General features: G+C 38.2%; 2 protein-coding genes across 4 annotated transcripts in view; one reads left to right on the forward strand and one right to left on the reverse strand.

Annotated features, from left to right (window-relative positions):
* Positions 1 to 5,430, reverse strand: part of Dorsal (embryonic polarity protein dorsal) — a 20,862-nt gene extending 15,432 nt beyond the window's left edge. The window contains exons 1-2 of one of the 3 annotated variants that reach the window (XM_013324606.1): positions 5,148 to 5,430; positions 4,917 to 5,060 (exon numbers count right to left, since the gene is read on the reverse strand). In XM_013324606.1, the coding sequence (XP_013180060.1) occupies positions 4,917 to 4,932 (16 nt within the window). In that variant the 5' untranslated portion in view covers positions 4,933 to 5,060; positions 5,148 to 5,430. Of the gene's footprint in view, positions 1 to 1,302; positions 1,431 to 4,916; positions 5,061 to 5,147 lie in introns of those variants that run through there. The other 2 variants (XM_013324598.1, XM_013324589.1) reach the window with 2 other exon arrangements.
* Positions 5,431 to 8,190: 2,760 nt separating this feature from the next.
* LOC106124564 (uncharacterized) lies at positions 8,191 to 11,408 on the forward strand. The gene is made up of 6 exons (XM_013321369.1): positions 8,191 to 8,388; positions 9,677 to 9,880; positions 10,141 to 10,297; positions 10,752 to 10,904; positions 10,991 to 11,054; positions 11,138 to 11,408. Exons 1-6 carry the CDS (start codon positions 8,267 to 8,269, stop codon positions 11,320 to 11,322), a joined length of 885 nt encoding a protein of 294 aa, XP_013176823.1. The 5' UTR covers positions 8,191 to 8,266; the 3' UTR covers positions 11,323 to 11,408.
* The last annotated feature ends 225 nt before the right edge of the window (positions 11,409 to 11,633 follow it).

Consider the following 11,633-nt stretch of genomic DNA (forward strand, 5'->3'; position numbering starts at 1 on the left):
CGGGGGGGGGGGGGGTTCTAAACATCGTATTATATGTGCACAACATTTGATTCACATCTTATATATAAAATTTTCGTGTCACCATTTTCGTCGCCATACTCCTCCGAAACGGCGTGACCGATTCTCATGAAATTTTGTGAGCATATTGAGTAGCTCTGAGAATCGGCTAACATCTATTTTTTTTAATCCCGCGCGGACGGAGTCGCGGGCGACAGTTAGTTGTAAAATAAAATTATCTTATCATAAATACTATCACAAAAATGACAAATCACTGTGATAATTAGTAATTAATTTATTAATAAATTTATGACGATAAACAAAACATTGCACTTTCCATAGTATTGATGGATAAAATCGATATACGATTTACCATTGTTTTCCAAAACCAAAATCTCTGTATAAAATATATCGTCATCCGTGTCTTTACCTTTGACAAATACAGATATAACAATGTTTTGAAAGGAGATTTTAATCTCTGAAACCCGCAGCCAGAGATTTGACGATAGTAACATATAACTAAAGACTTTAATAAATAACTCTGAGTTCGGCAGCTAGAGTGCAGTTGTAGTAATCGCATCAGACATTCAAATATGTATGTACTTATGTATGAATGCAGGTAATACATATTTATTATATTGTAAATTATATATAAAGTTCTGTTTGTAGCTTCGTAATCTATGTAAATATTGTTCTGAATATTAAATGTTTGGACTTATCCTAATAATTGAAATCGTTATATAAGTTTGTTATTAAATTTACGCGCCATAATAATTTTACAGGCTATTATGTTATTATGTATAGATTTTTTGTTTCATCTTAACAGTCCGACTGAAGGTGTGTAGTTGGCTTAATATACATAATTAATTCTATAGTTGTATATAATGTTGTCATACTATTTACATGTACTACGAGTATATAGTGCACACATAGCTCTACCAAGGCCAAGGTCATATTACTAGTGTGTGATTGTTAAAATAAAAATCTTTTTCTCAACTGGGTCTACCTAATAGTTCAATGTTCGGAGTACATTTAAGTCCGCGGGTTCAAATCCGCCATTATACTCACGTAAATAATAACGTAGTAGAGTAAGTGGTGCTAGCCTTTCCGTCTCTTGAACTATTAGGCACATCAATAACAATAAACAAATGATACAACGCCAAGGACCTTAGAGATAATCTACGAAACTTAAGGAAAGTATTAAGACGCATCATCTTGAAAGCTTACCACCAAATATGTTTATTTACTTTAAGTAAATCACAAAAATCTAATCACTTGTTGTACTAAATAAAAAAAATTAAAAACCTTTCTGTCTCCCTCGAGAGAATACATGCAGAATATACATCATAGTTTCACAACAATATTTTTTTGAAACTTTATATATTTAAAATGTGACAGTCCACGACAGCCCGAGATGAAGGCATTCACGGTACTGGCGCTTACATAAATCTCTGTTCGGATACGTATACGGGGTTGAGGAAAACCTGAGTAACAATGTTAATAACATTTGCTTCGACCGGTGGCCCATTACGTCAACTCTGGGGAGAAGTTAGTAGACAAACTTGTTTTCCGTTTTTCTTTTATAATTTTGTTTTATTAATAATGCTCGCGAGACAAGCTGATCAGTTTCATGCATATTTTATGTAATTACGCATGTCAATGCTTATTCACTTTTGCGGTTAAACTTATTGTAAATTTCATGACTTGCAACTTTTAAAAGTAAGAAACTCACTAAAATACTACGCAGACTTGATTTCACCTAGCTTTTTGAACTACGAACATTGTTCTAAAATGAATGAAATGGTTCAAATAGCGAACTCCAACTCGGAGCAACAGAAAACGCAAATGTAATGAACTGGAAGAAGCGGATGAAAAAATAAATACTAGAAAAAAAACACTTCTTTAGTCAAACTCCTTGATAAAGTCCTAGTTCGCGTAACAAAAACAAAACACATAATAAAAATGCGAATCGGACATGCCACTGCATACAACTAAGGAATCTACTCAAGGACAAAGCCCTTAAGTTCGTAAACAACTTTTTTGCGAATTTTATTCGTATTATTTTTCGTGTGCATTTTTATACATGAGTGGGAATATTATTTAAATCATATCTCCAGTTAAATTGCGATAGCATGGTATTTTACCACGGTATATAAGACATATATTATATAGTTAATTTGGACTACAGCCAAAAGTTATGTGCTCGCTGTGTGAACCGTTTGGTAATAGGATTTATAAACTGGCGATTGTCGTAGACTGTTTTCGGTCGGCACGTTTAGTAAACGAATTAAAAATAAAAGAATGTTGAACGTAGTTTCATTCTCACCATCATGCTGCTAAATTAAAGCCCTCCATACATTCGTTACGTAAGTTGACATAATTTGTGGTGTTAGGTTGTAAAAAAATATTTGAAGTTAAATGGTTTGATAAAAAGTATATTAGGGCTTAAAAATAAACACTAAAATACAGTACACTAAGCACTAGTCTGAGCAAATAATTGGAATTTAAAAACTCTCGTACAGAGCTTATTGGTTAAGAATCTGTCGCGGGATTTTATCCCGCAATTCGTCGTTCTTCGAGAAAGATTAAAAGTCGTTATAAAATTATTTTCAATACAAACTACTAATACATGGAAAACTCACTCACACACATGCCTAGTGGTTAGAGCTAAGTGATTCGTCATAATACAATAGACAAATACATACATTTGAATGGCTGTCGAGAGTTTCATTCATGGAATTTAAAACAAACCAATGCAGAGATAATTGCACGTAATAAGTGCTATTAAATCTCAGTTGCCTAATGCCTACAAGAATCACTAGCTGTCGCCCGCAACTACGTCCGCGCGGAACAAGAAAAAATAATACCTAGCCTATGTGTTCTTTGAGACTATGTTCTACATCAGTGCCAAATTTCATCAAGATTTGTTGTATCGTTTCGGGGATACTTTCAAACAAACACCCATCCATCCATCACAATGTTCGCATGAGTAAGAAGTAAGATTGCTAATTGTTAATTTTCACTCAGTTCCTCATGTATGATTTTTATGTAGAATCTTTTAGATGCAGTAAAACAACAACTAAATATTGCTATTTTTTGACTACAGGGTTTTAGTGTGTAGTTTGTCAACTGAGAAACGGAGCTTATCACTTTTGAGAAATTTCAAACATACGGTAAAAAGAGCACCAATGTATTTCTGTTTCCCGTTGTTAATCATTTTTTGGTTTGTTTTACCGGAACATTGAATCCTAACATTTGTCTAGCTAGTAAAGTTTACCTAAAACTACATTTGATATTGTGAAAAAGACAAATTAAAAAGCGTGAAAATTTTGTAAGTGCTGTGTAAATGTTAAAATTTTTTGTCCATTTTGTTTCATTAATATATTTGTCATACACGTAATACAGTTGAACCTGGATAAGTAAAAACCTTTATAGGAAACAGACATAATCTGGTTGTGATGGATGCCGTCCATAAGCAAAAACTTGGGTTAGAGAGAAACCTCTATAATGCAGTCTAGTACTCTGACTTCTCTAGGTTCAACTGACTATGAAAGGAAGCATGAAAGAAACACGCAAAGAAGTCTTGGAGTAGCGGTAACTAACTAACAAAGCACACTACCAAAAATTCAAACAAACATTGAAAATTTGACAAATGTCATTTTATGCATATTTATGAATATATTTGCTTGCTTGTACATACAATAAATGTGCACTTTACAAAAAAGCAGACATTCAACCGCAATTATGATAAAAAGATCAAAGAGCAATTGGATGTCTAGAAATTGTATGCATGGTAATTGATAACATTAGTAATAATACAGCAGATGTCTGTTATTGTAGAACTTCACTGTTGTGCCGTATACATATTGTTGTCTCTGTCTTATCAGTCAACATAAAAGGGATGACAATATGTATTAATTCAAGTGTTGCTGCAGTGGAAATCCACATTTACATATTGGATTTTTTTTTAAATATTAGCAATTTTGTTTTGATTTACCAATATGTCCTGTACCATTCCAAATAAGCTGTTGACGTGTGCTAGGAAAGGGTTTAATAAGGAATGGCAGGATTCAAGCTCTTGACCGTGTGATTGGAAATATGTACCCTTAACCATTGGGCTATTGGCGCTTCAAATTTAAAGAGGTTAGACTATTATTATATATAGAATTAGACTACTATTATGTTTACCTTGTAACATGCAACTTAGTGTTAATTACTATAAAAAGTTAAAAATAACAAGGATTTTTGTGTGTCGTACAACATAGTATAATGTACCAACTTACTATGTGTAATTGGTATAAATTGATTTGTTGCATACAACTTTTAAAGGTAAAAGTGGGAAGTGAAGCCCAATACATATTTTTTAAATTATTTTTGTGACATGTTGGCATCAATCTTATTTTTATCTACACAATTATATGTAAGGATAAATATAGTGTAACAATTTCTTACTAGAATCCATTAACAGTTCATTTGCAATACAGCATTTAAAATGGACCAGAAAAAATAGATCACATGTTATTTAACTTTACAAACAATGATTGAAAAAAATAAACATTAATAATAACTACAGACTATGCTACATTGTTAAAAGCTGTTAAAATGTGTAATAAATTCAGCAACTATTAGAGAAATTTCGAACAAACTAAACATCTAGTCTACTTTCGATGTATGTGCGGATGGCGATTGCGGCCAGCGTTAGGGATATTTTTAGAACCACACTCAGCGAGCTGAGCAACAGACAGAAAGAAGCTATTATTTACAGTACAGACTGAAATTGTACTAATGAAAGACCTAGCCAAACCGACTCCGATTCAGCCAGCGAAATAAAAAAGAAACGATGTGCAAAGTGGCAGGCGCGAGTGTCAATTGCCAACGGACGACATAAAAATGAGACATGCAGTTTCTTTACGGTTTACCTCCGTCGTTGTCCATTTCAATATTTATCGAATGTCTAGCTGGCAGACACCTCACGGCCGTCCTTCGGTGGCGAACATTTACTTTAACTTCGTCATAATAGCACTGAACGAAACGCACTTTACGTTTTAGACTGCTTCTACGAACTTTGAACACAAAACCTCACTGGTTAGTAAGCGATCAGGAAATAAACACGCACGGTCGACTTCACTATACGTAAACTAAAGACGTACCTCTTCGGGCATGATCCTATAATAACTGGCTCTTCTTTCGTCCAAGGAACTAGTTATCAAGGTCTCGACGAAAACAGCATGCACGCATCCATAAACTTAACACAAACTAGTTCACCACTATACTCACTTTTTGTTTTATTTTAGCGCAATTTGTAAAGTAACAACAAATATTAAACACAAATTTATGAAAAAAAATAATCGAAAGACGATCGACAAAAGTTAACACTTTGTCGTCCGACGGAGTGAACGTCAAATGATGATAATTCGTTACTGTGTGCTTGAGCTGCAAATCGCACACCAATACAGAAGACTTTCTATTGGTGGTAAACCGTCACATGGGCATAGTGACGTATGCGGATGCCGCGCATGCGCAGTGCAGATTCAAAACTTTTTAACATACGAAGGAGCGAGAGAAAAACAAAACAGAATCTAATCTGCTGTTTCCCGCGTTTTATTTCTAATTTATTGCCATATTTTATGCTACATTATTAAACACTGTAACACTAGTTATATGCTTTGAATACTTATCTTAAATTCTTAGAATTATATTACTATGATCCTAAGAATTGTTCTAACATTGTTTGAAAACATTGTAGTTACGGTCTATTTTGCAATGAAATTTTTACTTTGTTGCCAAGTGAGACATTTTCCGATGTAGTATAAAATCTATCTGCAGTATTATCTTATTACTGTATCTCATAAGTTTTTCTTTTCATTTAGCAACCCCTGTATGAGTCACAAGGTTGTTAGAAACGATCCTGTAATGCGTGGGACGCTTTCAGAGTCTGATAATACGTATTTGATTAGGCGGCATGAGTCACCGCCACCCTTACGCATTTTGTAGAATTCAAAAATACATGTATATATTGTATTGTGAGAGTGTAGTAATTTAATAGGTAATTATTTACCTTTTATTTACTTTTTAAAAAATGATCAAGCCCAAAACCGATTAATATTTTTCAATAAAACCAATAAATTCAGTATTAGTCAGTCTTCGTATAAATGCACATAAACCCCAGTCACTTTTAAAAATAAACTAGATTAGAGGTGAATTTGCAGAGAAAATATCGATACATTGTTCACCTAGCCTAAGTATTTCCGTGGAGACCACATTTAAGATGAAACAGAGATAGCAGATAAAAAATAGTTTGCTGCTTTACAAAAAACTCGATTGTTACTAAGTAATATTAGACCAAATCATTTCTTGTGTGTACAAAAAATGGTAGAGTATTAAGGAAGCATGTTATCTTGGACGACGTATGTAGATTAAGGCGCGGTATCCGTACCCTTGAGGACTACACACGACATTTGTAATATCCGCCTATGTTACTAATTAATTCATTTAATAAACGCCAATTTACCAAGATTTACTTTAAATTCGCTTACTTCTAATAAAACAATCCGAGCAAAAGCCGCAGTGAAGCATTTTCTTTTAAATTTTAGTTTAAGCGTCAAACTTCAAACATTACGCCGCTTTCTTCGCTCAGCTCTAAACGTTCTATTATTTGGTACAATTAGCTTTTATTGCATGAACATGAATTGAACCGTGATATCTTAGTATCTTGATTTGTGCTAGGAACTGTTAATTATTAATCTATACTAAGGGTCTTCTACCTTGACCATTTAAAGACTCTGTGTGTGTCAATTAAAAAGGACTTACAGAAATAGGAGAATAACTAGAAAAGTGCTAGTGAAAGGGGTCGTTTGCCCGATCTAGCCCGCTGCACTGTACAAACATTGGCTTGTAGTTTCAAAGAAGTAAGACAAGTTGAGGCTATTGCTCTCAAAAACAAGAAAAATGTTATACACTACAGTTCAGTTAGTATTGAATTAATTTGTTCGTTTTCCTGTTAGCATCGGTTTCTACAAGCATACCAAGTTGTGATTAGAAAGTTCGTTCGGGGCTCGTTTGTTTTGCAAGTGCAAGCATGACTCAGTGTGTGTCGCGCGGAGTGGTGGCCTGGCGGCGCGGTGCCGGCTGCCAGCCTATAGGTTGTCTATGGTCGCGACAAGGTAGCGTGTGGCGACGTCTGGCGGCGCGGCGCGGCATCGCGGCGGCGCGGTGGCAACGCGCTGTCACTTCGCGTGTGGCGCCAAACCTGCCATTTCACCTCGATTCAAATATCAAAGCGTTTTTAATGTAACCCTTGTCCCTTTCCCCTATTTTACCCTCATTCTGAATTGCGTAGTATTACGCGTTTTATAAAATAAGTTATAAGGTGTTGTTGAATTTTTGATTAGACTGTGCGATAACGTGCATGTATACAACAGTTTTCTTATTTGATTTTTCAAATGTCACACCTTCTGAGGTGATTAAAATCATAAATAAGTTTAACATTAATAAAAATAAATTTAAAAAGCTTCAAATATTAAATAAAAAAATAAAAAATTTTGAACAGAACGCAAACTTGAAATTAAATGGCAAAGTCTAAAACCTGCCTAATCTACTCCAATAGAATAGTGAAACAGACTCATGTTGGTTAGTTTTATAATTGCTTATTTTAAAGTTGTCGTTAAATAAATACAATGTTGCCTTTCTTGACGACTAACAGAATTTTGTACCAGAAATTAAATAATTCATATTGACACATCATAATAAACCTAGGTGCAGGTACCTAGGCAGTCAAAACGGCGTCGGTGCGATACGATCAGGAATAATTTAAAGTGCGAGGGTGCGCCGCGGCGCCAGCCGGAGCGGCGCCCTAGCCCTTGCCCCGTACAGGGCGAAGCCCGACTGGCGCCGGCCAAGGAGGCACCGCTGACTCTACCAGACAAATTACTTTGAACAGGAGTACTTACACTTGCTGTTTAGAAATCATAAGCAAAATGTAGGAATGCTAGTTTTGTACACATTTCCTTGCGATTCTTTTTTCATAATAATACCTAATAAAAAAAAGTACCTGCCAAAGGCCTGTTACTAAGGCTTAGTGACATTTCATCATCGAAAATAACGTACTACTGCAACCTTTTTCATTATCTTCATGAATGTAAGGCTGACTGAAAGCACTGTTAAATGTACATTCGAAAAAAGTAATATTTCATTCAAATTTACGTCAGCTTTCAATCTGACAACCGTTTTCAAAGAGATCATTTGTTGCTAATCGATTTATTTTTATAAAATGCTGGAACAATCACCGAAAATGGCCCAACATGCTTCGCCGCCTGTCCGCACTGGCGCCGGCGACATCTCTGAGCGGGAGTTGTCTCGCGAATGGTACAGCCTCTCCTCCACACCCACTGCGTGAGTATTTTGTTGGCTTTTAAGTTAAAATATCAATTACCTGGCTATTCTCATATTTCTAGAGTTAGTAGTCATGATGATATTAAAGGTTTCGTCGAGCTAATGGCTGTTAATGTAGTTCATACCAGTAACACTATTTTAGGCCTTCAAATTAAAAAAAAATGTCACGGCTTGTGAAATTATTGGTGTATGATGTAAAACTCAAGATAAGCACGCCAGATCTCCATATCTAGATGGACACGTTTTGTCAGATGTAGGCCATCTTGGTCTTTTTCCGAATGCTTGGTACAAGTATCTTTAAAGATCATAAAAGAGGAACCGTGCAGTTTTCTACGATGTATGGGGATGGGGTAGCTAGCTGGGAACTTGCTTTGGTCAACTTTTATCTCAATATTAAGTTTGTTTTGTGACCTGCGGGCAGATAATTTCATGTGGTCATAATGTACTACGAAATGTGGCCAACTTTGACGAAATATACGTCGTAGACATGGTGACCTCAAGTCCACGTGGCCTGTGACTGGGCGCGCGTTGACAGGCTGTAGATGTCCACTCGAAACATTGTTGTTTTCCCTGTGGTGACGAATGACTAGCGTCATGGGTGTACGCAGTTTGTCAAATTGTGTTTGTTCTCAAAGACGTCCTCAATGTATCAATATTTCCTGCACTAGTACTTAAATTAATGTTGATTGATCCACTTCCTCGTTACTGATTAAGCTTACATGTGTAAATCGCGTCACAATACAATATTATAATGACATGGTGCTGATCTGCTGATGGAGCTGTAATTGGCCATAGCAACTTAGCAGTCAAACGACGCAACCTCCTCGAGTTTGGGTTCGATGAAATCGTTTGACGAGTAGTTTTTTTTTTTTATAATATAATTCTTGGTTCTTTTGTGTAAAAAGATTTTTTTAAGACCAGTAACCACTTCATGATATCTTAAAAAATGTTTTCATTATTTGTTAAGGTTATAAGTATGAGGAGTAAAATACGAACTGCTGTAGGATACTTATTTAACAATAACTTACGTATATTACGTGTTTACATCAAAGCAATGAGAATCATTACACTTCAATTGTTAGATGTCATTGTGGTTTCGTAAATATGGATTAAAGGTAAAGCAGAGGATACGGGCTACGTCAGAATGCTGAACTTATTTTTTGCTTATGTCTTCAATCGTAGCTATCGCTCGCTACATTCTCATCCGTCTATCATAACCAATCCATATTTTCGCTTTTGCCTATAATTAGTAAGAAATAGGTAATAGTCATGCAATGACGCGTTGCAGCCGCGTGCAGCCTGCACACCCTCGCAAGCAAGTGCACTCGGTGCCCGTGAGCAAGTTCGGGCGCGGGCAGGCGCCGGGCCGCAACCTGCAGCGTATCCGCAGCTGCCTTGAAGAGCTCAGTAAGCCACCGCCGCCGCCCCGCGTCGCGCACAAGGCCGCCTCGCTGGAGGATCTTACGCCCAGCAAGAGGATAGCAAAGAGAAGGTGAGGGAAACATGTACTCGGTGTCTGTAATTACGACCGCACATCGAATCTCGAATCGAAGCTCTATTGGCTGTCTCAATATATTTACAAAGGAATATCTTGGCTTGGCCCTTTCAAAGGGAAAACACATTGAAACGTAAAGTCAAACAAAACACTATTAATTTTTTTATCATTAATTAGGCTTGCTTGCTCCATGCTTCTTTATTCACTAGGAGTCGTATTGTTCGTAGTAGTGACAGGGTGTGTATTTGTTTTATTAGAAAGGAGATTGAAAATGGTGTATCTGTGCGGTGTGCGGGGCCGCGAGGGCTGGCGGAGGAGCAGGCGGCGGCGCGCGTGGCCCGCTTCATGCTTCTGACCGCGTGGCGCCGTCGCAGGCACGACCTGCGCTGTCTGCGCAAAACCCTCGAGGTCCAGGTAGCGTGACAGAGTTGATGTTGAGTTGATGTGATATGAACATGAACTGGAATCGTGGTCAATTGCGCTATCAATTGTGTTAGAAAATACAACACAATTTTAAATATTATGCAAAATTATAACTTTAAAATAATTTCACGATGCGTGAGGAAAGAGCTTTAAAGGAGCAATGACCTATTAAATAAATGACATTTTAATTTTAAATTAGTGCCGATGTATGCCCCCCGCGGTGAGGCGAGGGTTGCGTGGTCTGTTGGGGTAGTTTGAGATAGAGCTGGGGTTGGTAATGCAAGGGGCGCGCGACCTTGAGCTCTACCTGCTTATCGATCACTATAGTAGGTGTATGGCCCCACAATTAATTAGAATAAATACGATAGAAAATTACCTGTAACGCTAATCCAAATCTCTAAATAGAAACAATCAGCTGTAGTGTAAGAGTCGTAGCGTTGTGCAGGTGAGCAGCAGCGAGCGGCTGCGCGTGCAGGTGTGGGCGCTCAAGTCGCTGCTGGAAGCGGACAGCGGTAAACTGCGGCTGGCTCTCAAAGAGCTGCAGCGCCTCAAGCAGCTGCTGCACGACAGGGAAGCCGAGAAGGCCCTCCTCGAGAGGGTGCGATACCGTTATGGGGACAGATATTATATTCGCAATTTACTCTACCCGTCTAGTTTTCTACGAAGTGGTATTTTATTCCACAGGAGAAGCGGGCGCTAGAGGGCGACGTGAGTGCGGCGGAGGACCGCGCCTCCGAAATGAGCATCGGTAACACTTTTACACATTTCCTTTTATAAGAGAATATCTCATGACTGTAGGCATATGGGCCTCGATAACGTGATGGTGGACAGGGTGGCGCAACTGCCGCAACGAGCTGGAGGCGGCGAACGTGGCGGCGCGGGCGCTGGAGCGCGCGCTGGCGCTGCAGCTGTCGGCCCAGGCGGACCTCGCAGCCCAGCGCGACGTCGCTACACAGTCGGTGAGGCCTGAGTCTGCACTAAGTAGCACTTCGTTACATGTACAGAGGTTTGAGTGAGCGCGTGTCAGGTGTCGCGGCTGGAGGACGAGGTGCGGCGGCGCGAGGCGGTGCTGGGCGCGCTGCAGACGGAGGCCTCGGCGCTGTGCGACCAGCTGGCCGACAAGCAGCGCGAGCTCGACGCAGCCGCGCTACAGATACACACCGAGCACCAGTCAGTATACCATCTGTTCATATGTCGCCATTTTGGCATCACCAATTAACTTCTTCCCTAACGGAGAAACTGTAAAAACTACTGATCTAATTGTATTCACCTATGTACAGCAGTTTCTCTTAATATAATGTGTGTGTTTAGGGCGCGTTTGCGCAGC

The sequence above is a fragment of the Papilio xuthus genome, unplaced genomic scaffold (assembly GCF_000836235.2).
Source record: "Papilio xuthus unplaced genomic scaffold, Pxut_1.1 DF828952.1, whole genome shotgun sequence".
In the NCBI taxonomy this organism is placed as follows: domain Eukaryota; kingdom Metazoa; phylum Arthropoda; class Insecta; order Lepidoptera; family Papilionidae; genus Papilio; species Papilio xuthus.

What these genes read in the sequence shown, in the direction of transcription:
- LOC106124564 (XM_013321369.1), top strand. Translation starts at nt 8,267, where the DNA reads ATGCTGGAACAATCACCGAAAATGGCCCAACATGCTTCGCCGCCTGTC. An exon ending in AGAAGGCCCTCCTCGAGAGG is followed by an intron (nt 10,905 to 10,990) that starts GTGCGATACCGT and finishes TTTATTCCACAG; the next exon opens with GAGAAGCGGGCGCTAGAGGG. An exon ending in CGCCTCCGAAATGAGCATCG is followed by an intron (nt 11,055 to 11,137) that starts GTAACACTTTTA and finishes GATGGTGGACAG; the next exon opens with GGTGGCGCAACTGCCGCAAC.